Genomic DNA, 25,394 nt, shown 5'->3' with positions numbered 1-25,394 from the left:
GGTGGCACAAGTGCTCCTGTGCATTCTCATTCATATATACAGTATGGGCATTTGTACAGAGCACAATATTTGTTAATGATGTATGTAGTGTTGGGACGTAAACACAATCAAAGATAGTAGTTTCTGATTTGTAGATAATGCAAGATAATGATGTTTTGCTTTCAGTGTATGCATGAATCCATTTTTTTATTTTTATTGTGTGAGAGATCTTAGTAAGAAGATGAGAGAGGAAGATAAATAGGGTGTGAGTGAGAAGGAGCAAGAAAGAGAGAGAGAGAGGGGGGAGTAGAAAGATGGAGAGGGATGCGGGAGGTAGAGACAGACCATTGAGGGCATGGATATTTTATGACCTTTGGCTCAATGCTCAGTGAGCAGAATTAGGCTGTAGAGAGAAGGAGAGAGAGACAGAGAAAGTGAGGGAGGGAGGGAGATCCAATTCTACAGTAGGCAAATCAGCCAACACTAACAATAGCTCTTCCATATCAGCAGCGTAAAGAAACTGGATAATTTGAATACTTTCACGGCCCTCAGCTGAATTTACATAAAGGGACGTCACAGCCTGGTGAAAGGGTAATATTGTTGCATGCCTCCTGAGACCAGTGTAAGTGAATATCTATGGCAACAGTAATGACACATCGCTGTCAAGGCCTCCTGTCAATCCCACTGAGAAGTATTCTAAGAGTGGAATGAAACAAGGTTGGTTTTCTCTCCAGAGGATGATTTTGCTGTGGTGAATGTTGATGCTGTTGCTGAATTTCCTTTTACAGTATTTTGCCTTCCAGCTGTCACTGCATGTGCCCTTATCTTCCTTGCTCACTCCACCTGTACCCTCGTCTCTGTGCGTCAGTTGATCTGGATGTGTGTGCGCGTGTGTGTGTGTGTGTGCGTGTGCATGTGCGTGTGTGCGTGCGCGTGCGTGCACACAGTATCTGAGTGTGTGTGTGTGTGCATACAGAGCAGCAAGGGGAACTGCCCCTCCCTACTTTCTAACCCTACACCCCAACCCGAGTACTCCATTCTGCCACCTTTGGTCTCTTGGGCCTCCCACCCGGTCAGCCCAGTCAAAGCTCTTCTCTGTCCTAGCACTCAAATGATCACCACTTTTCTTGAGCTGACACTAGCCCTGGTCTTCTCTTACTAGCACTGACTTTGCTGAAAGCTACTTCATTGAGGAAACCTTTGACTTACTATGACTGTTATACGTGGTTGTCTCACCAAGCTGGCTTACTATATGCACAAACTGTGAATTGCTATGGATAAGAGCTTCTGCTAAATGACTAAAACGTAAATATGTGTGCGTGGCATGCATGCGTGTGAGTTCACCGTCCGAGTGTGTGTGCAGTGTGTGTTTACGTAAGTAACCCTGTCTGTGTGTGCCGGATATTTGTGAATGCAGGCGGAGCCCTCTGCTCCAGCGGGGTTGAGGAGCCTGTCTGTCTCACTGCAGTTATTGTTCGAGGACAAGAGCACAACGATGCGAAGAGCATCCCTCCGAAAACCTGGTATTTGGAATTACGTGCCACCCACTGGCTCATGACAGTTCGGGGGGGAAATAAAAATAACCTGGCTGGAGGAGAATTGGTGTTATGTCATTTTTATATGGTGTGTAAAAGGGCTTGACAAGCGCCTTCTTCACTGTGGTTTCAAAAATATTGATTATCTCTGAAAGAAAAAAGAAAAGCAGGACCACTACTTGGGTGTTTCATGTATTTTGCAGTATGTTTGAAGCACACTGATTGGCTTTTGTTTTTGAGTGCGTTTCGTTTGCACATTGACTGTTTGAGCATTTCCTTTGGCCACAGGGAACCAAGAAGTTGCAGACTCCACCTTTAATGGGAAAAGGTACAATTTAAAGGGAGACGCATACCTGCAGCCACCGCAAGAGACAAATACTTTTAATAAACAAAACAATACAAAGAAACAGAATAAAACTAGTTGCACATTTCAAACAAAACCCAACAAAACAAACATAACACTGAACAGTACAGTACTAGCTATAGCACAAAGGCATAAAAAAACAATATTTTTCTTCCCAAACATTTACAGATTTTCTTAAAAACTTCAAGAAGCAATCACAGATGTTGTATAAAAGCATCATACAGTTGAGCAGCCATCCGTATCAGATTATAATTTACAAATTTACTGAAGGATAAATACTTTTGGGCCTATTCCTAACTCGAGAGATGCACACTTACCATTACATCAGTGCATGATTTACATGAAACTCCAAGTTAGTGCATTTCCCAAGTTAGGACTTTGCTCTATACGAGTGATAAATAACAGTAGAATGAGGTGGGGGTGAAAGAAGTCCATAAATTCATGGGGAACTCACAAATCATCTATATATGTAATGTATAGTATACCTTATGATAGCTTTCGTCCAAATCTCTGTTGGTCTCTTCATTGTGGTGAATTATAAAGTACAGCCAAGTTAATCTCTGGCAGCAGATATGGCTACATCAGGGCGTGATTGGAAGAACATAGGGCAAGTCTCACATGGCACCCTATTCACCATATAGTGCACTATGTAGGAAATAGGGTGTCATTTGAGATGTGGCCATAATAGACAGTTGTCCTTAATTCCAGCCTTCAGAAGAAGGCTAGCGAGGTGTAGCATGTAGCATCAGTAGGGTGCAAACTTCTGCCTGTCGGGTTTCTTGATGCAGTTGGCAGAGGAGATTTTGGTAGTGTAGGCTGCCAGGGAGGTGTGGGAAGGGGCTGCGGTGACAGCGACCTGGGGGGCGGGGCTGGAGAGAGTCAGGAAGGGGACAGACTTGACCCCTAACAGACTGGAGAAGGGCAGGGCGCCGTAGGGGTGGCCCATGACGGGGGCGGGGGAGAGGGTACCCATGGCTGCCAGGGTGGAGGCGGTGTGGGGGGAGGAGGCCGGGGAAGCGGGATGTGTGAAGACCATATTGAGGTCAGACATGTTGTGGGTGGCCATGGAGGCTGCCTGGGCCGTGGATTTAGCTGTCTCTAAACTATGGAGAGAGAAGAGTGGCTTACAATACAATATAATAGAATACAGTACAATGCAATGCAATACAGGTGTATGAATTATCTAAGGGGTTATTCCCAGAACAAGAGCACAATGACCTCATTACTGCTTATCCCCAAGTTATTTAACCTTTAACCTGGACTGTTATGGAAACAGAATTCCCTCTACCTGCCAAATCCCCTCTCCTACTGATTGGTTAGCCTGGATCGCATTGGCCAATGGCCTTACCAGGAGGTGATGAGGTACTGGGCCAGGTTGATGCTGACTGGTGTGCCAGTGATGGTGACGTGTCGGTCATTGGTTCCGTCCAGCTGGCTGCCGATCTTTATCTGAGCCCCCGACACCTGCCTGATCTCATTGATCTTAGTGCCCTGCCGGCCGATGATCGAGCCTATCAGCTGCAAGACATAGAACAATAGATGGATGGATGATGGATGGACAACTATATCCAGTGGATATCTATTTACGCAGAGATTTGAATCACTTGATTGTGTTCAGATTGCCTCAGAGTTATTTATTACATTGACATTGTTTTGACAGTTGTGTCGAGAGTCTTAATATTGCAATACATCAAACAAAGCTACTGTAGGCTATATGAAAGTGGGGTTGATGATGATGATGCTAACTATTAATAATGATTACAAATGCTAACAATAATTGCAAAACGCTTGTGTTGAGAATGTGCGTACATGCTATTGTTGGTCTTCTACGGTCTGTGTATGAAATGCACTCCTCTCTAAACATTGTGATCACATTGTTTGTATGTTATGGCCCTGTCCTCTATCACGCATGTGAAATACACTGTTTTTCCAACCTCTTCCTTAATTGCAGTGCACCGTGCCCCGGTAAAAGAGACAGGGTAGAGAGAGTCGGCATATTTGCCTCTTATTAATCTGAGTAGCTAAAAGGTTATTGATTTCCGTCGCCGTGGCAACTTCCCCCAAACAAATAACTTCCCAAACACGACCCAAAAGAGAAGCATCTCTTGGCTAATGGAAAACGGAGTAGGAAAATAATTCAAAACATGAGCTATAATCCGGACGGTTTGTGTGGTCTTTTTGCCTACATTAGTTCATAAGATGATGACATGAGTTTATATTGGGGTCTTAGAAGATGTTATCCTCTTTCTATCAGCTTCTGTTTCTAGAGAACAATGGCCAAGGCCGGAGGATCATGCTAGGCCTAAGGATCAGAGTCTATTCCAAGGGTCTAAGCGTGAGTGCAGGGTGTCAGGCCACAGAGGCAGGGTTATGCTGTCAGATATACGGTGAGAGGCCTTGACAGTGATGGAGTATCCCCACTATGTGTGTGTTGGCAGTTTAATGATGGATGACTGATAGTGGCCCCTGCGACACACACACAGTTAGTTCTCCTGCTTCTGTCCTTCTCTCTGTATTTCACATTCCTTTCCTGAGAAGTCACAGTCCTGTTTCGCAGCTTCTGATTGGTCACACAGCATCCTGGTTGGTCTCTGGCTATTCTTGGCACGGCAGAATATTCTGGGAGCAGCTATCAAGGCACTGGCACGGCCCAGCCAGGCTAAAGAGCAGCCCTGAGAGACAATGAGCACCACTAGCACAGACCTGGGATCAGGGATTTGACCAGTACTCTCCCCTGCTGGGAGGGAGAATCCAGTACCTCAGAACAATCTATTCATTCTCAGCAAACTGAACCAATTCATCCCGATGCTTATATTCAATTGATTGTTAAAAACAAAGTTCTGTTTCGACCATTGTCATCCAAAAAACAATGTGGAGTAGAAGGCTCATTTTGAATGTCTGAAGGGCCAATTTCAGAGGTATGTGTAGGAGCTCTAGAGGCTTCCTGATTTAGTGTAGAGAAAGGGAAATACCATGCAGCAAATTCTGGACATACCATGCAGCAAATAGAACATTGTGTACGCTAGTGATTACCAGTGCTAAGCAGGGCATACACAGTACAATAACACTGCATGCCTCACCTCAACTGTATCACCTCAGCTGCTACTGTGTAACTGGCCTATATAATCTTAGAATTCCTGCTGAAGTAGTAATTTGGAAAATGACAGAGGAAGAAGGATGTGGTGGGAGAGTCACCATTTTTATCCAGGCTACATCTTCCCTAGGCAGAAGTACAGTATATTGCTGACCATGTCTAAGCTCTTCCTCAATGCCTCTCTCTCGGTACCCTAAGGGTGCATCTCAATAGTATATGTGGCCTATTTACCTCATCTCCTTTACTTCAGCTGCAGTCCTATGGAAGGGCAGGACAGGGGAAAGCAAATGCCTCGTATGTTCACAGATTGCTTTTACCTCTGCTATGTATTCAGATCAGCGCAGATCAAGATGAGCTGATGAGGAGAGGAAGCTGTTTCAGACTATTGAGATGGACCCAGCCTAAATCTCCCACTGCACCTCTAAGAATGGATCTTCAATCCTACAGATTCTGCTATATATATGAGCGAGAGAGAGAGAGAGAGAGAGAGAGAGAGAGAGAGAGAGAGAGAGAGAGAGAGAGAGAGAGAGAGAGAGAGAGAGAGAGAGAGAGAGAGAGAGAGAGAGAGAGAGAGAGAGAGAGAGAGAGAGAGAGAGAGAGAGAGAGAGAGAGAGAGAGAGAGAGAGAGAGAGAGAGCTCAGCCAATGCTATGTCCTCTCTGTAACAATGGCTGGAGCTTAGACTCAGCTGTCCCAGTCATGCACCCCACTCTACAGCACCAGCCATTCCACTGACGGATTGGAAGGTGTGGTATTTAAGGGTTTGCTGGGGGGGAAAACGTTGTCCAACAGTTATGTCTGGTTGGCGTGTCATCTTGAATAGGAGAGCTTATTGCATTCTGTCATGGTGTGATTCATTTCAAGACTGTAGAGTACATGAAGTCTCTGATCCATTCAAATAGTTGGACAGCCAGTGCTAGATCATCACAGAGGGCAATCCGAGTAGTCTTCCTTTCCGAATGCATTCCAGCATCTCTGTCTTTTGCTCTGATTGGAGAGGCATCACATGCGGCGTCTGAGTGAGAGGGAGAGACTTGCTGGCTGTTTTTTATTGGCTGTTTTGACAGCAGAGAGAGAGAGTGTCTAAGTAGGTCAGGGAACATGAGAGGATTTACTGGGTACTCATGGGAGTCCCTCCGAGACACTGCAACTGGAACCCAGACAATAACACCAGGGGATCCATATCGGCTCAAAATCCCCACGACCTTGGGTTAGTCTGGGGTTATAATGACTTGGATAATTAGTATGTTTGCCAAGATGTGTCCCCTTCTCTCCTTTGAAGTTACCCAAGACTACAGTCTCTCGACCGCTTTCAACCCGTGAGCATCTGTTTAGCTGGTGTCACCTGCTTCTATGAGTTGTTTACGTGCAATGTGATATTTCTGCTTATGCTGCTGTCTGATGTGTTGTTTGCAATGAAGCCTAGAGTAGATTGTTCTGAATAACAGCATTTCAGGTTGGGGGTAAATTCCATTTAAATTCAGTCAATTTAGGAGATTCATTTAAATTGACATTCAATGATTGAAAAGCGGCAATTATTTTCAATTAGTATTTTTCAAATTTCCTCGAATTTAATTGGAAGTTCAATTCACCTTCTGAATAGACTTAACCCAGAGGATATCTGAAAAAAATAAAAATGTAAATGTAGAATGTAATATTATGTTCAATTAACTGCTCACGTCGTTTTGAATAAGGAGCTCCTGCGATGTCTGGGAGTTTGAGTCCATTCCTAGTGAGAGAAAATATGCAACTTAACAATCCCTTTCATACATTCATTCATATATTCATACATTACGTGTGGCTTGCAGGTCAAGCAAACCAGCCACATGAGATTGGTGGCACCTTAATTGGGGAGGATGGGCACGTGGTAACTGCTGAAGAGGAATAAGTGGAAAGATATCAACAACATCAAACACAGGGTTTCCTTGTGTTTGACGCCATGCCATTCACACCGTTCCAGCCATTATTATGAGCCGTCCTCCGCAAAGCAGCCTCCACTGAAACCAGCATAATTGACATGCTACGTGATCAATATTTTTGGTGGTATAACGGCTAGATTTAGCTAAGCAGCTAATTTCCATTTTAATAGACTTATGTTTAACATGCCACCTTTCTCCAGGCTCTCTGATACTGTGGTGGAACACATCCTTTCTTATAATATTTTCCCTTTTCACTGCCAAATACGAAGAGCTGTAGGGAGCTTCCTCTCATCTTCACTGCCACAAGCACATAATCAGTTGGGCTTATGACACGGATCCCTTCACTTAGCATTGTTGTAACAGAATATGTTCTATTTCTGCAGCTCATCCTTCCCCGACAAACTGTTGATGTTACTGATACTTGGCAGATGATATTAAAATATGACTAACAGAATATAAGACCATTTTTTGTCTTTAATTGTACCTTTATTTATCTAGGCAAGTCAGTTAAGAACAAATTCTTATTTACAATGACAGCCTACCCGGGGAACACTGCCTTGTTCAGGGGCAGAGCAACAGATTTTGACCTTGTCAGCTCGGGGATTTGATCCAGCAACATTTCGGTTACTGGCTCTAACCACTAGGCTACCTGCCGCTGCAGTAAGTGTTACAGTACCATTACAGTAAGTGCCAAGCCAAAATCTAGCTGTAGTGTAGTTAGTGTAACATGTTCGCTTTGGACTAACATCAGCCATCAGGTTCAGTTTCGTTGCATGCTTTCTGATCCCTACATCTCCTACAGCTTTTATGACTATTGTTACTCAGAGTTAAATGTATTTGACTGCCATTTGGGCTAAATGAAGTTAACTCATACCAGGAAGAACGGTTGTAGTCTGCTGGCACATGGGACTCTGCTGCATGTTCTGCTGCATGGATAGCTGATGTAGCTTGGCCAACTGAGATACAGGAAGAAAGAGCATCCAAAATATATGTTAAACTTTTACTGCAGTGGGCTAAATCAGGGTCACACAGAGTGTTTCTTTGGTATTCTTTGAAACAAAAGTATACACCTCACACACATAGTTATGGGGTTACAAAAAATAAAACACATGTACCATGTCAGTTATAGAGTTGAAATGTATTCCATTTTGAATTCGCATCCCAATATTACACTTTATATACTGTATATTACAGAAAACTGAAATATAACAAAACTGTTTGACATAGAAACACAGGATTTTCGTCTGTTAAAAAAAAGAAAGAAAGAAATTATGAAAAATATGAATAATATCCCACCCATAAGGCCACTAGGTCATTTGACTGCATGAAAGGGCTACATAAAAAAATTAGAGTGTGATAGTTAGGTTACTATATATAACTGCTGTATATACTTTACTTACCTCTGTATGTGGAATGCCATATTGGTTTTGTACAGTGTAGGCCTGGAAGAGATCACTCTGCATTAGGCAAATGACAGTAAAAAACACATTGTTATGCCAATAACCACTTACCAGACAGTGTATATAAGTGCATCACTGACATATATAATATTTATACAGTATACTACAATGGCTAAGTATGTGGAAGCAAATACATAAATGCATTTGTTGTGTATTGCAAAGTGGTTATTGAGTATTATACACTTGCTATGGGAATGTATAGCTTGTGGCTCTATAACAGGCTATATAAACCCATAAAATGCATCCATAATGTATTGCACAACACATGTTGCACATAGAAAGTGTTTCCAGCATCTTTAATGTGATTGCACTTCAGTCCAGATTGGACATCATCAGGGGTCTGCAATCTTCACAGCAGAGTGCCATTTAACCAACCTTCATACTTTGTAACGTGCCTCCTGTATACTCTGTAACGTGCCTCCTGTAAATCTCTCTCTCTCTCTCTCTCTCTCTCTCTCTCTCTCTCTCTCTCTCTCTCTCTCTCTCTCTCTCTCTCTCTCTCTCTCTCTCTCTCTCTCTCTCTCTCTCTCTCTCTCTCTCTCTCTCTCTCTCTCTCCACCCACCCATCCTCTCTCTCGCTCCTCCTCATCTCTCATCCCACCCATCCTCTCTCTCGCTCCTCCTCATCTCTCATAAGTCAGGGTGGTGTCCATGTATCCCCATTGTCAGGCCAGACAGCACTTAGCTAAACTCAATTCTGACCGACGGCAGCAGTCTGGCTAGTATTACCACTCCATGGAGACGTTAGACGCAATTCCCTATTATGCACCAAAATGACACAATCAACTCTAAGCACAGGAAACAATGTCAAATCATTGGTAATACTGTCATATTTGTATCACTAGAAGAGATACAGCAGGATCAATAACCATGATCGACTTAAGGGAAAATGAAAAGCTGAAAAGTCAATAAGTATTCAACCCCTTTCTTATAGCAAGCCTAAATAGGTTGATGAGTAAAAACGAGCTTTAGAAGACACATAATAAGTTGCATGGACCACAAAGACCAGAGAGGTTTTCCAATGCCTCGCAAAGAAGGGCACCTATTGGTAGATGGGTAAAAAAAAGAAGCTGACATTGAATATCCCTTTGAGCATGGTGAAGTTATTAATTACACCCAGTCACTACAAAGATATAGGTGTCCTTCCTAACTCAGTTGCCAGAGAGGAAGGAAACCGCTTGGGATGTCACCTTGAGGTCAATGGTGACTTTAAAACAATTATACAGTTTAATGGCTGTGATAGGAGAAAACTGAGGATGGATCAACAACATCGTAGTTACGTCACAATACTAACCTAATTGACAGAGTGAAAGAAGGAAGCCTGTACATACAATGTTTGCAACAAGTCACTAAAGTAATTGTGCAAAAAATGGGGCAAGGAATTAACTTTTTGTCCTGAATACAATGTTATATTTGGGGCAAATCCAATACAACTTTCACGTTTCAGGTAAGACCCAGATGCAGACAAAGTTGAAGTAACAACAGTTTATTAATCCAACAGGGGCAGGCAAAAGACAGGTCAAGGGCAGTCAGGGGTCAGTAATCCAGATAGGTGGGGAAAAGGTACAGGATGGCATGCAGGCTCAGGGTCAGGGTAGGCAGAGGTCAGTAATCCAGATAGGTTGGGCAAAGGTACAGGATGGCAGGCAAGCTCAAGGTCAGGGCAGGCAGTGAGGTCAACACCAGGAAAACAAGAAAACAGGAACAATCGAGAGACAGGAGCAGAGGAAAAAACGCTGGTACGGCTTGACGAACTGGCAACGGACAAACAGAGAACACAGGTATAAATACACAGGGGACAATGGGGAAGATGGGCGACACCTGGAGGGGGGTGGAGACAATCACAAAGACAGGTGAAACAGATCAGGGTGTGACAACACATTACTGAGTACCACTCTCCATATTTTCAAGCATATTAGTGGCTGCATCATGTTATGGGCATGCTTGTAATCGTTAAGGACTGGGGAGTTTTTCAGGATAAAAAAGAAACGGACTGAAGTTAAGCACAGACAAAATCCTAGAGGAAAACCTGGTTCAGTCTGCTTTCCACAAGACACCGAGGGAGGAATTCACCTGCCAGCAGGACAATAACCCAAAACAGAAGACCAATTCTACACTGGAGTTGCTTACCAAGAAGACAGTGAATGTTCCTGAGTGGCAGAGTTACAGTTTTGATTTAGATCTACTTGAAAATCTATGGCAAGACCTGAAAATGATTGTCTAGCAATGAACAACAACCAATTTGAAAGAGCTTGAAGAATTCAAAAATAATTATAATTATGTGAAAAAGTTAAACAATCCAGGTGTGGAAAACTCTTAGAGACTTACCCAGAAAGACACATTGGATAAAAGCAGAGACACAGAGACACAACATGGTATATCATACACAGGATTTGAGGAACAATGGGAAAGTAATTCTTCTTTGAAAGTTGATCAATTGTAACCTCATCGTTCACACGCTCTTAAGCTTTAGCCCCACCCATCTCTTTATGGGTTGATCCGAGCATTCTGTCCTAACAACAACAGGCAAGCATCCAAGCTAATTGGCTAACGTTGGCTAGCTTCTTCCAGACACAAATGAGAGAACAGCTCACTGACCATTTTACTCGCCCTAGCAGAGCTGGTTAGGCTGTTGTTATGTTATCCAGAGCGCTGGTGAACACAACTGTGCTGCTGGAAACAATTTACGCTGACACCGGCCATATTCAATGGGTGTTGAGCGTTCGTAAATTCGTCATTTATTCTGTGCTCTGGCACACGCAGACGAGAGTGCTCTGGAATCTGGCTTTCTGTAGATAGCCAGAGTGAATTTACCAGCTATGAATATCAACAGCTGTCGCAATGATATTCTATTGAAATGGTTACTTGCATAGTGGAGTCTTTTGTTAAGACATGTAGCTAAGCCAGCTAGGTAAAACAATGAACCATAATACCAACTCATGACATTACTACCCTGCATGAATCTGCAGGTAGCTAACCAACCAGGATCAATGTTAGCTAGCTAACTTTAGGCTATAACTAGCAGAGCAAATGGCTCTGAGAAAGGAATAATACGACCATACAGCTAGTGTAGCTAGCTAGCTAACAGTACAATTTACCTTAAAATGAAAATGACTTTCTGTCAAAACTAGAAACATGCAATTATTTTTTAAATATTTTTTTTACTTTATTTAACTAGGCAAGTCAGTTAAGAACACATTCTTATTTACAATAACAGCCTACCAAAAGGTAAAAGGCCTCCTGCGGGGATGGGATAAAAAATAAAATATATAAATATAGTACAAATCACACATCACGACAAGAGAGACAACACAGCACTACATAAAGAGAGACCTAAGACAACAATATTGCAAGGCAGCAACACATGACAACACAGCATGGTAGCAACACAACATAACAACAACGTGGTAGCAACACAACATGGTAGAGGCACAAAACATGGTACAAACATTATTGGGCACAGACAACTGCACAAAGGGCAAGAAGGTAGAGACAACAATACATCACACATAGCAGCCACAACAATGTAATTTACCCGTGCAAATCATGGTTGGATTCTTCTCCGTGTCGCGGATGCCATGGTTGCCCTTAGTTTGAAGATGTAATCCGCACGCAGGTGTTTTCTCTGTCTCCTTAGCTATCATACTCTAATTGCACTGATTTCAAAACTCTGTCCTCCAGAAAGTGAGCAACACTTATGCAGTTCTACTACATGATAAAAAAATTTTTTAAGTCGCTTTAGACAGGATTACCTACACATACTGACCAGCCCAAATAGACAGAAGCTTGCTATATGGCAGACCAATCCGAATTCATCTCTCGGCATACCCAGCCCACTCATTATCTCAGCCAATCAGGTTGGCAACTTTTTCTGTGGCCAAACCAACTAGGCTTGCAATTTTAACAATTTTATTCGTATTCACAGATGGCATACAAGTCTGTTATTAAGGCACATGAAAGTTTACAATTTCCAGAAGGCATTTCTGCCAATAAACAACATTTTATTTAAAAAAAAAGTTTACGTTCAAATGCCTCTCCTGTGATGTAGTGACCTGCAACATACGCCTAGTTTCCTGAAACGAGTCACAAATGTGCTTATACAAAGTATTGACTCAGGGGTGTGCATATTCATGTGAATGACCTATTTCTGTATTTCATTTTCAATACATTTGCAAAAAATTCCAAAAACATGTTTTCACTTTGTCCTTATGGGGTATTGTGTGTAAATGGGTAAGAGAAAAAAATCTATTTAATCCATTTTGAATTCAGGCTGTAGAATAAGTCAAGGGGTATGAATACTTTCTGAAGGCACTGTATGTGTCGTCTGTCGTTATAAAGAAAGGTCCTAAACAAGGCTTCTGTGACATCACAGAACAGGATTAAAAGTAAGAAAATTTGTGATTTTCAAAACCTGCAATGAGTTTCTAGCCAGAGGGAGTGTATTTTCTTTCTTCCCATGTACACGTGAATCTTATAGTGAAAACACTGTTTGTAAAATGTTTTAACTGTTGATGATGTTTTCGGATAGAACTTTTTAACTTTATATTTTTATCTACAAAACATAGAAACGCACCGTTTTCACATTTACACTGGTATTGTGCTGGAGATAATGAAATTGCCCTCTAAGACCACTTTTGAGGTATGAACATGTTTGAAAACTATTCACCATTAAAGGTGTTGGTGACATCAGATCATCTGACACTCACCTGATGCAGGTCAAGACCGCCCTGGGAGAGAGAGTACAGAGGGTGGGGGGGAAAGTCTGACGCCTCAAACACCTAAACACACACACAGGGAACATACATTATTACTATTATTTATCTTTATTTCACCAGATAATGTTAGTTAGCTCATTCATTACATACTGTAAACACAGTTTATCTAGGATAAGCTAAGCAGACATACTAATAGTAAAACATAAAAGCTAAAATCATGTAATTAATCGACAAGAACTAGCCTTTTAAAGTGTCCTCCCAGAGCACTTTCAACATCATATACCATACAAATATGAGAAATTCCCACGGACTACATTCATTTTCCAACTGAAATGTATCACTGAAAACCCCTTCGGTTCCACTGAATATATAACATATATTCATATATTCAATAACATATATTCCTGTTTTCTTCCTTCCTTAGATCAAATAGGTCCCGAGTGGTCCTTGGAGCTCCATGTCAAACTCTCTCACGCACACCTAAATGGCTTATGGTATGAGTCACCATCCAGCCGAGTGTTTTCCCATTCCTGTTTATCCTCTGACAAATTACACAAACACTCCTTATCACTGCTCTGGATTCATTAAAGTGCCTCATCTTCCCTCTGACCATAGATCAAATCAAATGTATTTATATAGCCCTTCTTACATCAGCTGACATCTCAAAGTGCTGTACAGAAACCCAGCCTAAAACCCCAAACAGCAAGCAATGCAGGTGTAGAAGGTGTAGAAGCAAGATTCACCCTGCACTTTAATTTGATATGCTATTATGAGCACTAACACAACACCATATCAAACATTTGAGAGTAATGCTCAGACAGCTCATATGCTGTAACTGGGTTTGGATCACCAGCGCATAGAAGCCAGGATCCACCGCAGTCGAGCCGAACGCTAAAGGTCTCTAGACTGAGTGGCTAAAATGTTTCACTCCATGCATCCTAACATCACCGCCACCCACAATCTCATCCTCCCCACACATACTGTACATATAGTACAACCCCCAAGTAGCAAAACTACCTCATATCTTCATGGGTTGAGTCATGGGGTGGCATTGAGGTGCGTCATGAACCATAACTAAGGATCTTACACAGAATAGTGCTCTAAAGTCCCTCAATAATTACACTGGACTATATATTTCACATGACACGTCTATACAGGGTGTAGATGGGTTTGTGGCTTTCTCACTTGGTTGCCAGAGATGAGGAGGGCTCCTGGGGAGGGGCTGGGCCGGTAGGGAATGGTAGCACCCTTCGGGGGAGACTGGGGAGTCAAACATAGGTCAAGGGGTCTGGTGTTGTGAGATATCGATACACCTTTATCACCAAAATAAATATGACAGATGCAAGTCAAAACATGTATGAAGGATGTTTAATTTTAAGTCTGGCTATTGTGTCACTTCTGTTGTGTAGGAGGGAAAGAAATTGAATAAATGGCATTGAACTATTAAGCACATAAAACACAAGGACAATTAATGGTGTATTAAACTGCTAATGACAGTTACATGATATTTGTTCCTTTGTTTTTCTTCTGGTGACATTAGTCATTCATTTAACAGTTCAACAATTGAAATGGCAGCTCTTTAGGGATGATTGGATTGTTCTTGAGTTTGTAATCTCAGCCTTTGGCTCAAGTTGTTCAACATTCCTTTGGATATTTCAAATGGGTGCATGCACTGTACACACACACACACACACACACACACACACACACACACACACACACACACACACACACACACACACACACACACACACACACACACACACACACACACACACACACACACACACACACACACACACACACACACACACACACACACACACACACACACACACACACACACACTCTCTCTCTCTCTCTCTCTCTCTCTGACAAAAACCTACTCCCCTTCAGAGAAAACTCATGAACTCGCCAATTACAAAAGGAAACAGAAAATGGTTAAAACAACACACAGGAAGTTGTATAATTTATCATAAGGATGCAGGGTTTTCCGGAAATGTGGAGCATCTTTTCTGTGGGAGCAGTCAAAGCCGATTCTTTGTATAACTTTGCATAATTTAAATCCTGAAGGCCCCACTGGAAGAGAATCCAAATGAAAGTTGCAAGCCTTTGAAGAAAGCCCTGGAAAACTGGATCAAACTAGCAATTAGGCAGTCCGGTCCAACTGCAATGCAAAAACAAAAAGGACGGCATGTACGCATTGGAGGGAAATAATCCTTTGGGTTGTTTTTTCCCTTTCCACCACTCCTGTTTCTTAAAGGAGCGGCTGTTTGAAGGAAAACACACTTTGCTGCAGGTCAGTTTGTTTTTTTGAGCCAGGGTTCTTTCCTCTGCTCCATAATAAGTTGTCTCAGGGTCAAACAGGGTCAAAACAAGAGGAACCTGACTAATGTCTACTAAGCCTAGGAGAAGTTAACTATAGCTGGCTCTTCAGGAAGGATACCACATTTCCCTAAGGCTCAGGTTAGTATAACAGCATATACAATTCTATTATCCCCTCCTAATTGTATTCTTGGTAGGGCAGTAATTCAATCCAATCAACACTATGGAATATAACATTGCTCTCGTGCTACGAAAACACAGAAACATTGTTATTGTTACTCCAGTGGCAGTGGAGTGTGGGTTTGATTGAATTCCACTCTTGGTTATGGATGTGTGTGAGGGGGATAGGAAAGGGAGAAGGAGAGAAATGTCACCCTACCTCCAGGATTACTGTGCAGATCAGCTTGACACACTGGATTACCGAGTCTTGACTCCCCAATATCGTCACCCCTCGCTCAGTAGAGTTGGGCAGCAAATCTCCTGCCACTTGTATCTGTGCTCGCGTGCTCTGCCAATGATAGCAGTTTAAAGAAAGGATTACACCGATTCAGAAAGACATGGCATTCTAATAATCACACTGACATGGGTCCACCTCTGTGGTTTGTTGACCTAATCAACATGAAAGCTTAGCACTAAACATTGGGTGGTCATGGATGGATGGGTGGAATGACCTGCATACAAATTGTAGTGATCTGCAAAGAAAATCAGCTTGCAGTAAATCAAATAACAGAGCAACTCTGAGAACAATCAGAACAATCACATAATGCATCCTGACCACAGGATATCGTGTAAGATTGCGATAGAAGCTTGGTGCCCTTGAAATAAACACAAACCAGACATGAAACAGACTGGCATATAGTGGCCTCGAGGGCTGATCAGGGAAGGAACTAGCTAACTCCCCAATCTACAGTCAAGTGAAATGGCTGCCTTTTTCTAACTGTTAAGGGTCTTGTTTCTTGCCTTGATCGCCCTGTTGCAATGCAGGAAATGTTTTACTTGTAGTGTATTTTAGGTTTAAAGAGGCTTCTGAAGTTTGAAATTTCCACTGACATTTCAGACTTGATTTTCCCTTACGAAAAAGGTATAAATCTCCACAAAAATGTCCATTAATTATAATCCACATAATAATTCACATTTCCTGTTGTTGCAGGATTATTTTCCTGCTGCAGCAAACTGGCTCAAATGAAGATCCTACTTCTGCAGCTGTTCTGTACTAGTCTATCACCTCTCTGATCTCCTTGATCTTTGCCCCTCCCTTGCCGATGAGGGAGCCACACTGGCTGGCTGGAATGACCAGTCGTAGGGTCACTGGGGGCTTGTTGCTGATGGTGCCGTTGGCCACCAGTGTGGTGAGGTCCTGGGGAGAGGGAGTGAAAGAGGGGGAAAAGATAGGGAGGGACGGAGGAAGAGGGAGAGAGAAAGATGAATGATAAATCACTGATGGCATAATCTCCAAAAACCCCACTTATGACTTTGATTGAATGGTAAAGCCTCGGCCTCAGTCATCGCCATTTCCTATTTTCCTTCATTTGACCAGGTAGTAAATAGCCTCTCCTTCAATCCAGTGTGGTAATTTCTCTCTCTCTCTCTCTCTCTCTCTCTCTCTCTCTCTCTCTCTCTCTCTCTCTCTCTCTCTCTCTCTCTCTCTCTCTCTCTCTCTCTCTCTCTCTCTCTCTCTCTCTCTCTCTCTCTCTCTCTCTCTCTCTCTCTCTCTCTCTCTCTCTCTCTCTCTCTCTCTCTCTCTCTCTCTCTCTCCTGGCAGAATGGAAAACACACCACATGTATTTCAAACAGAATGCATTAGCTAGTCGGTGTGCAATAATAATATTAATTTCCCATACTTTACAGAGGTGCCCTCGAGGGGATTTGAGAAAAAAAACATGTATTTCGCCAACAGTTCTTGTGGGCCTACTTTTTCAATTTAAAACCCATGTATCTATCTAATGCGGCTATGACACTTGGTTTTCTCTCATTGTCTATATTAAGAGAGGCGGATGGATAACGCAGCAATGCTGGTGTGTCGTTGTCTCATTAGAGCTCTGGGCGTCATCTCCCAGATTTGATCTAAAAATATGCATCATATTATAACAACTGTGAACGGCCCGATCCTTCCGCACTCACTCAAACTCAGTGAGCGACATTTCAAAAGCAAATTGGTGGAAATAAGTCCGGGGGTTACAAGAAGCTGCAGTCACACAAACACGCTTAATCCCCCGTGTATGCTGTGGTTAGGACAATAAGACATCAATGGAGAATGACTAACCTGCTGCAAATAAATGCTCTATTTCCTTTCTTAGGAGCTGAACTGTGGTCCTTTGTGATTAGAGAGCCGTTCTGCCCAGACTCAAGTAGGCCTATCTCTTTACTTGTGCTCATATAATGACTGGATAAAATGTATTTAATTGACCGCCTTAATGATTAAATCATCATGATCAAGTTAACGATGAGAGTAGATAGTAGAGAACAATATAACTTCTTTACCCATTGGCCAAAGAGCTGAGATGTTATTTTTTTTCTTTTTATTAAAGATGTCAGACACATAACACTCAGGCATGCTGAGAGACATGCCGCTGTAGGTCAGGCCAACAGGTTGCCATGACAACTCGGGAGTTTCGGCTGACAATAGGGTTGGAGAGAGGTGAGAGCTTAAAATCTTTAATGAATGCAGTTCTGCACGCTCCCAGCCAGCATTTGTTAAGGCACGGTTGGCCCGACTATGCGGGGAGTAACTGCAGGTAGACCAACCGAAATGTTCCTGAATCTACCATGTTAATTAGTTTGCTGGTGGATAAATATAAACATGACGGTTTTAAACACAAACCTCATCTGTTTAATTCAGTAGCACGTTAACATGTTATTGTCTGTTCTTTCATCATCATTTCATTGTCTGTTCCTCTCCTGTTGTCTGAGCTGTTCCAATGTGAGGCTCTATTGAATAAGTCACTATGCTGCATAAAATGCACAATGCTAGTTAAACTTCCCCCTGCAGTATTATAATGAGAAACTAAAAGGCTCTTGCACCAAGAGCAGCAAAAGTCTAACTGGTATCCAACGTCAAATTAATCACCAGTAGAAGCCAACCTGGGAGGAAACCTTGCTATTAAATGTGACTAATGATTCTCCACGATATCTTCAATTTGCATGATGAACTGTACAGTATAAATAAAAACATTTGACCAAATTGGAAACCAGGAAATTATATAGTACCAGTCAAACGTTTGGACACACCTACTCATTCAAGGGTTTTTCTTTATTTGGAACATTTTCTACATTGTCGAATAATAGTGAAGACGTCAAAACTATGAAATAACACATATGGAATCATGCAGTAAGAGAATGCCAAGAGTGTGCAAAGCTGTCATCAAGGCAAAGGGTGGCTACTTTGAAGAATCTCAAATCTCAAATATATTTAGATTTGTTTAACACTTTTTTGGTTACTACATTATTCCATATGTACTGTTTCATAGTTTCACTGTTATTCTGCAATGTAGAAAATATTAAAAACAAAGAAAAACCCTCGAGTTGAGTAGGTGTGTCCAAACTTTTGACTGGTACTGTACATCAAATCAATTGAAGCCGAGGGGCAGCTTTGCCCCGCTTAAGAAAATCTCTTAGGGAAACAGTGATTGTGTTGTCTTACCTCTTCCAGTTTGCATGTGATCATGGTGAATGCCCTGAAGACACAGTCTGTAGAGCCGGTGATGGTGATGATCCTCTCTGGACATGATCCCTCTGAAATGTTGACTCGTGCACTGCTCTGTAGGGAGACAGACCAAGAAGTAAAGTAAATGGAAGCGATATGGGTAAGGGGAAAAGAGTCATAGGGATGAAGGACAAAAATAAAAGGTCAAATTTAGCAAACTCCAGACCAGTAAATACACCCTGTCCTACAGATACCTAACAATAGATAGCTGGATCATCATACAGGGAATTGACCTCGCTGTAATTTAACCCCAGGCTGGTACTCTGATCCCTCCATCCAATGTCATTTAATTTATCTCCAGAGCCCTGGGGAATGGAGTGGACATGTGTGTAGTAGAGGTATGATGGTACTTTAACCTCTATGATGTTTATTACAGTCATCCCACTGAGTCATTCTGACAATGTGGAGACAGAGAGGGCCCGGGGAGGAAGCCAAAGAGCCTCACATAGGGGGAACTAATTAAAGGCCTGTTTGTCTGACTGACGGACTGGGTGGACGGATGACTAGCATGGATGACTGGTTCACTGGCAGACAAATCCAGTGGCTGTATAGCTCCCTCAGTCTATCTGCCTATGTTTATAATTCTGCTTCATAAAGTAAAATATAATAGCTTTGCATCAGGAGTCAGAGTAATTTGAACCAACACAATGGCAATCTAATTACTTTTTGTACAGAATTAATCAAGCGCCATCGGATCAACTGCACCCTTGAGGTTTATGAGGGAGAAATAAGAGAGAGACATAAAGGGAGAGAGAGGGGTAGGCAGAGATAAAAAAAAACTGGACTGAAAATTGGAGAGAGGGAAAGAGACCTAGAATAAAAAAAGAGACAGGGAGAAAGAGAGCTTGATACTGAGGCTGATTTTTATTTATTTAACTAGGCAAGTCAGTTAAGAACAAATTCTTATTTACAATGACAGCCTACTGGGGAACAGTGGGTTAACTGCCTTGTTCAGGGGCAGAAAGACAGACTTTTTCCTTGGCAGCTCTGGGATTTGATCCAGCAACCTTTCGGTTACTGGCCCAACGCTCTAACCGTTAGGCTACCTGCCACCCCAAAAATGGAGAAGAAGATATGGGAGGAGAGAGTGTGAAAAAGGGAGAGATTTTTTATTGAAAGAGAAGAGTGGCCAATGGGCAGGTCAGACTATAAGGCTGTTCTGTATGCTATCCCAGTCAACCTTCTCAAACATCCAGAGAGGGTTTGGGTTTAATATTAATGGAACTCTACACCACACATTGCAAACAATATTAGACACTGTCTCCCGTTTGATTATGTTTTGCCTTGAACTATAACCTTTTTTTTTGTGATGGTACACTTCTGTACTACACAATAACTGGAAAATAAAGATTTCAGACAAATAATGCATATTGACGCAGATACCAGATGTGATATTGATAGCTTTGGAGCTAGATGATATACATTTATTTAATCAATCAATGACAGGCTTTACTTTGGATGCAATATGGTAATGTCGAGTACTCGTACACATATGATGGACAGTATTAATAGATAGGAAGCTGGTAACATACCTCCTCCCGTATTCTTTTCACCGTCTCACCTTTCTGGGAAAGAGGAATATGAAAGACAACTTTGAAGTGAGGTGTGTGGTTTGTTTAAAAAGTACTGGCCTCTCAGTGTGTCCTCAACTTGCAGATGGAAATCTGCCTGCACTTCCAATCCCTATTAAACTGATACCTTTCTTCACGTTGACTATATTTCCCCTCCATTGAAAAGTAACCTAAGCTGTCATGGGAATAGAAAAGTAGAGTCCTTTTTCAGTCTGAGACGTTTAGCACAAAGCCACTGACATACAGTATTCTCATCACATCCTAAATGTATAAAATATAGTAGATACAGTAAAAACTTAAATCTGCCCCTTTTTGTTCACATCTATATCTACTCTTCTGTTATCGACTAATGTCTGTCCTGTCCTTGTGAGATCCTTTCTGTGTGGCCAGCGGCCAGCTAGCCAGCCAGCCAGCCAGCCAGTCAGTCACTCCACCCAGGCTCAGGAGTGAAATTAAGTCACACCTCTGTCATACCTCCTCTGCCAGCTTTAGATTGCCACTCCATCTGTCACTTTTATATTGGCCTCAGCCCATCATTCTCTCTTCCTGCTTCTAAACGATTCTACCAACTACACCCATGACATTGACAACCGGATGTTTTCAAATACAAACGCACCCATACCATTTTGTGTACTCAGCCACACTGTTATTTCCTACTAAATAGAATGCTAGTGTGTCATTTGGGATACTGTGGAGGATGTTGGGCTGAAGCCTAGCCGAGAGATAGAGATGAGGAGGGGGAACGGAGTTATTAACACACGTGTTTTGGATGGAGAGCCTGGTTACCGCCACACACAGCATTTCTCACCCTCCCACTTCTTCTCCACATCTATTTATCCCCTTTTTTTCTCTCTTTTCTCTCTCCCTCTCTCTTTCTCATCCCCTCTTTTTCTCAATCTCTCATCCCCTCTGTGTTGGTTTCTCCCTCGTTCCTTCACTCTCTCTTTCCCCATATTTCTTTATCCCTCTCCCTCTTTCTCTTCGCCTGTGTTCTATTACAAGGCTGCAGGGCTAGTGGGAGCCAGCGGAGGGGTAGAGAGCACCCTACACGCCCTCCTAGAAGACACTAAACTGATCACAAGGGTCTGACAGTAATATGCCTTTTGGAGCTCAGTTTCAACCGGAGGTTTGCAGTCAATGCACTAATGTTTCCATTTGATGGATTACCGTACTGCATTAGGGAATGGAGAAGGTTTTAAGTGGGTTGGTTTAAAGCAATTACATTTGCAACGGGGAAATACAGTTAGCAAAGTGTGTCAGGAGGCCTTATGTTTGTTTTGCTTCTTCTAGATATTGACTGATTGGGAAAATCAATCCACATAGATTGGCTTATGAATACTTACAAAATGGCATGGTTTCAAGTGTCTATTTTAAATACAGGATAATTCCCATATCTTTTGTTATAGTACAATGTATAGTACAATATTAATACAACTCTAGAAATAGTCTTCATTGATCTGAAAATAGTCATCCCTTGTGATAACAGCATATCTCAAGGATCAAAAAGCCCTTCTGAATACTGTATCTCTTCAGAAAATAGTTAGAAATAACATAAATGATAGAATAAAAAGATAAGCCTTCTCACCTTGCCTATGATACTGCCAACCTCCTAAAAAGCCCAGGAGAAAAAAATACAAAATTCATAAATTAAAGAAATACAAGATTTATTGAAATATATAAACATAGACTTCTTTAAACATACCATAATGACCTCTTTGTGTGCTAAATCAACATAAATATCTTAATCAAATGTCTCACTTGTATTATTGAAATTTGACAGACTAAGCAGAGCAGGGACATGAGTCAATAGGAAAATCATATTACATACTGTAATTACATCCTCAAACTTTAACTAATCCCTTACAGATAATTCCTGTATGGCTACAGTTCTTCCAACAACGATTCTTATATATTCCCAGATATTCCCATTCACTTAAACCGTCACCTCATACGTACCTTGCCGTGCATGAGCAGTCGGAGTGTGAGGGTCACACCCAGGCCCCCGTCTCCAAAGTCCTGCTCACAGTTCATAGTGATGTGGGAGTTGCACACAGGGAGACGCATGAACGAGGCTCATCCAATGGTCACGTTGTCAGACGAAGGCTGCTGCTCCCTCTTCCTCTCTCTCTTCTCTGTCCCTCCCCAGTCCTACAAAGTCAAGAAAATGCAATATGTCAGATTTGATACCTGTTTGGTATCAATACAACTAGATATCGATACAAACACTCTTACTGATTTGAAGTGTTGTTTTACCTCAACATTTTAATGATGTGATATGAATTAGAATGTCACTTTGGAATAGGAAGTCAATGGAGAAAATATCCGGTTTGCATGACAAGGCATTCCCAAGGCAGAGCCACCATCACATCTCAATCTCATAATACAGGATGCTTGAAAAATAATCTAAATTCAAGTACAGGGTTAGGGAAGTACAGGGTTGGTTATAATATATATAGCTGGCTGCTACACCAGTAGCAAACTAAGTGCACAGTCCCAAAGAACAAATGAAGGACTGTGAAATCACATGCTGGTGATTTTGATAAATCACTGTTTATCGAGTTATTCTCCGAGTCATTCACTCAATGCCATTCCAGCCCCAGCCAATTCAGGAAGTAGTAAAAAATTACAATTGTAAATGGAAAATTGCCAATGTTTTTACCATGGGTATTTTCAAGTGATGTATTAAATTGCATTCATTTCCTGAAATGAATTGGAATCGACCACAACTGTCACATTATATGCACTGCAGTCCACATAATAACTCACAGACACACACATTAGTCCCAGCCCTCTACACCAACACTAATAATGATACGTCTAATTTGCATGATGCTCTTTGAGACACTCAGAGCAGTCCAGCTGACGATGGAGTCCTTACATGTGGATTGTGTTCTGCACTTGTCCCCTGTAGAGTGACTCACGTGTTCCATCCTCCCTGTCTGGTCTAGGCCACTTGTTTTAATAGGAACGCTGCTGACCGTCCGCCAAGTGCATTCCACCTAGCCTACAATACCCCAGTATGCTGCTGTCCTAGTGTTGGAGCCATCACTGAGAAACATGATCGCTCCCTCCGACTTCCAGCAGGTGCCTCCTTATTTATTAGCCAGCATCTTCATATCCCTTTATAAATTCGTCAAACTGTGTTAGGGCGGCATGTGGATGTAAATGTGTTCATGTTGTTTTTGTCCAGGCACGTTGGGGTATGTCATATGTGTGGAGGTCATGTTTAATCAAAGGGAGTCTGCTTTTTGATGAGGTGCTATTCCTGAGACATCCATTCTAGGCAGGTTTATTGTCTTCACTCAACAGCCAGGGCTGCTAGCTATCTGTTTATTTATGTACTCTATGCATGCAGAGGCTTAAACCTAACATGCCATCCCTCTCTGACTATCATATGGTAGCTTGGCTACTGCTTGCCTAAGCCTGTGGTGTCCTATTCATGACCACGGCATTGCAATGCTGGTCTGTCAGAATCGGCCAGAGAGCAAAGTAGGGTGGCGGTGATAAGGTCTAGAAACAACTTCTGCTTTAAAGAGACAGATTGACTTTGGGGTTTTAGGCTGGGTTTCTGTATAAGCACTTCGTGACAACTGCTGATGTGAAAAAGGCTTTATAAATACATTTGATTGACTGACTTGATAAAATTATACAGGCTACGTGGTAAACCATGGGGTGTTGGGTTGAGCGTGCAGAGATTAACACAGAGACAGGGAGGTTTCAGTCCGCAAAAACAACTTTACTAAGACAGAAAATAAACATAACAAAGAAAATCACTTAGGTTTGGCTCGGTCCTTCTTCTCTACTGTGGCTTGGTGTCTGTCTCTCCCCATTCTCCCTCGCGGTGTGCCACAGTGCTCCTTTTATTTGGCCTCCACGGCTGGTTGGCACTTTCCTCTTTCCAATTACCTCCACTTAGGGCTGTCCGTGTCGGGGTGCCAAGCTCCCGTATTCCCAGCAGAGGGAGCCAACAACACCTCACGTACCTCCCCTATTATTAGGTAATACTTGAGGGTGTCCACTGCCCACTTCAGGGTGAGGCACTCCTTCTCGTATTTCTCCGCCTCTGTGTCCTCCGTCCATCGCACTGTCTGGGGTAGTCGTGCCTTCGTTAAGTCTGTGAGGGGAGAAGCTATTGCGGCAAATTTAGGTACAAATCTTCTGTAGTACCCTGCTAACCCCAGGAATGACTTCACCTGCCTCTTGGTTCGGGGGACAGGCCATCCCTTGATGGCAGCGATTTTATTTTCTTGGGGTTCACATTTCCCCTCCCGATCTGATAGCCCAGGTACTCCACCTCGGCGTAGCCCAGCTTGCACTTGTGGGGCTTCGCGGTCAGACCTGCATCCCTTAGCGCATCCACCACGGCCTGTAACCTACATAGATGTGACTCCCAACTGTCACAGTCCACAATTATGTCGTCCAGATAAGCAGCGGCGTATTCACTGGTAGCCGCAGGACGCGGTCCATGAGGCGCTGAAAGGTCGCTGGTGCCCCGTGGAGCCCGAAAGGCAGAACCCGTTAATGGTATAGCCCCCCCGGGGTGGAGAAGGCAGTCTTCTCCCGGGAGGCCGCTGCCAGTGGCACCTGCCAGTACCCCTTCGTCAGGTCCAAGGTGCTGACGTATCTCGCCATCCCCAAGCGGTCGATCAGTTCGTCCACCTGGGGCATGGGGTAGGCATCAAACTTACTGACCTTGTTCAGGCCCCGGAAGTCATTACAGAAGCGGACGG

At 42.6% G+C, this 25,394-nt stretch overlaps 1 protein-coding gene across 2 annotated transcripts in view; it reads right to left on the bottom strand.

Moving 5' to 3' along the window:
* Positions 1-1,880: 1,880 nt before the first annotated feature.
* Positions 1,881-25,394, bottom strand: part of LOC139556908 (poly(rC)-binding protein 4-like) — a 42,036-nt gene continuing 18,522 nt past the window's right edge. The window contains exons 2-14 of one of the 2 annotated variants that reach the window (XM_071371021.1): positions 22,621-22,812; positions 22,250-22,273; positions 20,626-20,658; positions 19,031-19,147; positions 16,616-16,747; positions 15,770-15,898; positions 14,251-14,325; positions 13,057-13,128; positions 8,291-8,347; positions 7,765-7,846; positions 6,651-6,700; positions 3,227-3,396; positions 1,881-2,981 (exon numbers count right to left, since the gene is read on the bottom strand). In XM_071371021.1, the coding sequence (XP_071227122.1) occupies positions 2,624-2,981; positions 3,227-3,396; positions 6,651-6,700; positions 7,765-7,846; positions 8,291-8,347; positions 13,057-13,128; positions 14,251-14,325; positions 15,770-15,898; positions 16,616-16,747; positions 19,031-19,147; positions 20,626-20,658; positions 22,250-22,273; positions 22,621-22,728 (1,407 nt within the window). In that variant the 5' untranslated portion in view covers positions 22,729-22,812 and the 3' untranslated portion in view covers positions 1,881-2,623. The remainder of the gene's footprint in view (positions 2,982-3,226; positions 3,397-6,650; positions 6,701-7,764; positions 7,847-8,290; positions 8,348-13,056; positions 13,129-14,250; positions 14,326-15,769; positions 15,899-16,615; positions 16,748-19,030; positions 19,148-20,625; positions 20,659-22,249; positions 22,274-22,620; positions 22,813-25,394) is intronic. The other variant, XM_071371022.1, reaches the window with a different exon arrangement.

This window comes from Salvelinus alpinus, chromosome 28, assembly GCF_045679555.1.
Source record: "Salvelinus alpinus chromosome 28, SLU_Salpinus.1, whole genome shotgun sequence".
NCBI lineage: Eukaryota > Metazoa > Chordata > Actinopteri > Salmoniformes > Salmonidae > Salvelinus > Salvelinus alpinus.
This window is presented reverse-complemented; position numbering and strand designations above follow the sequence as displayed.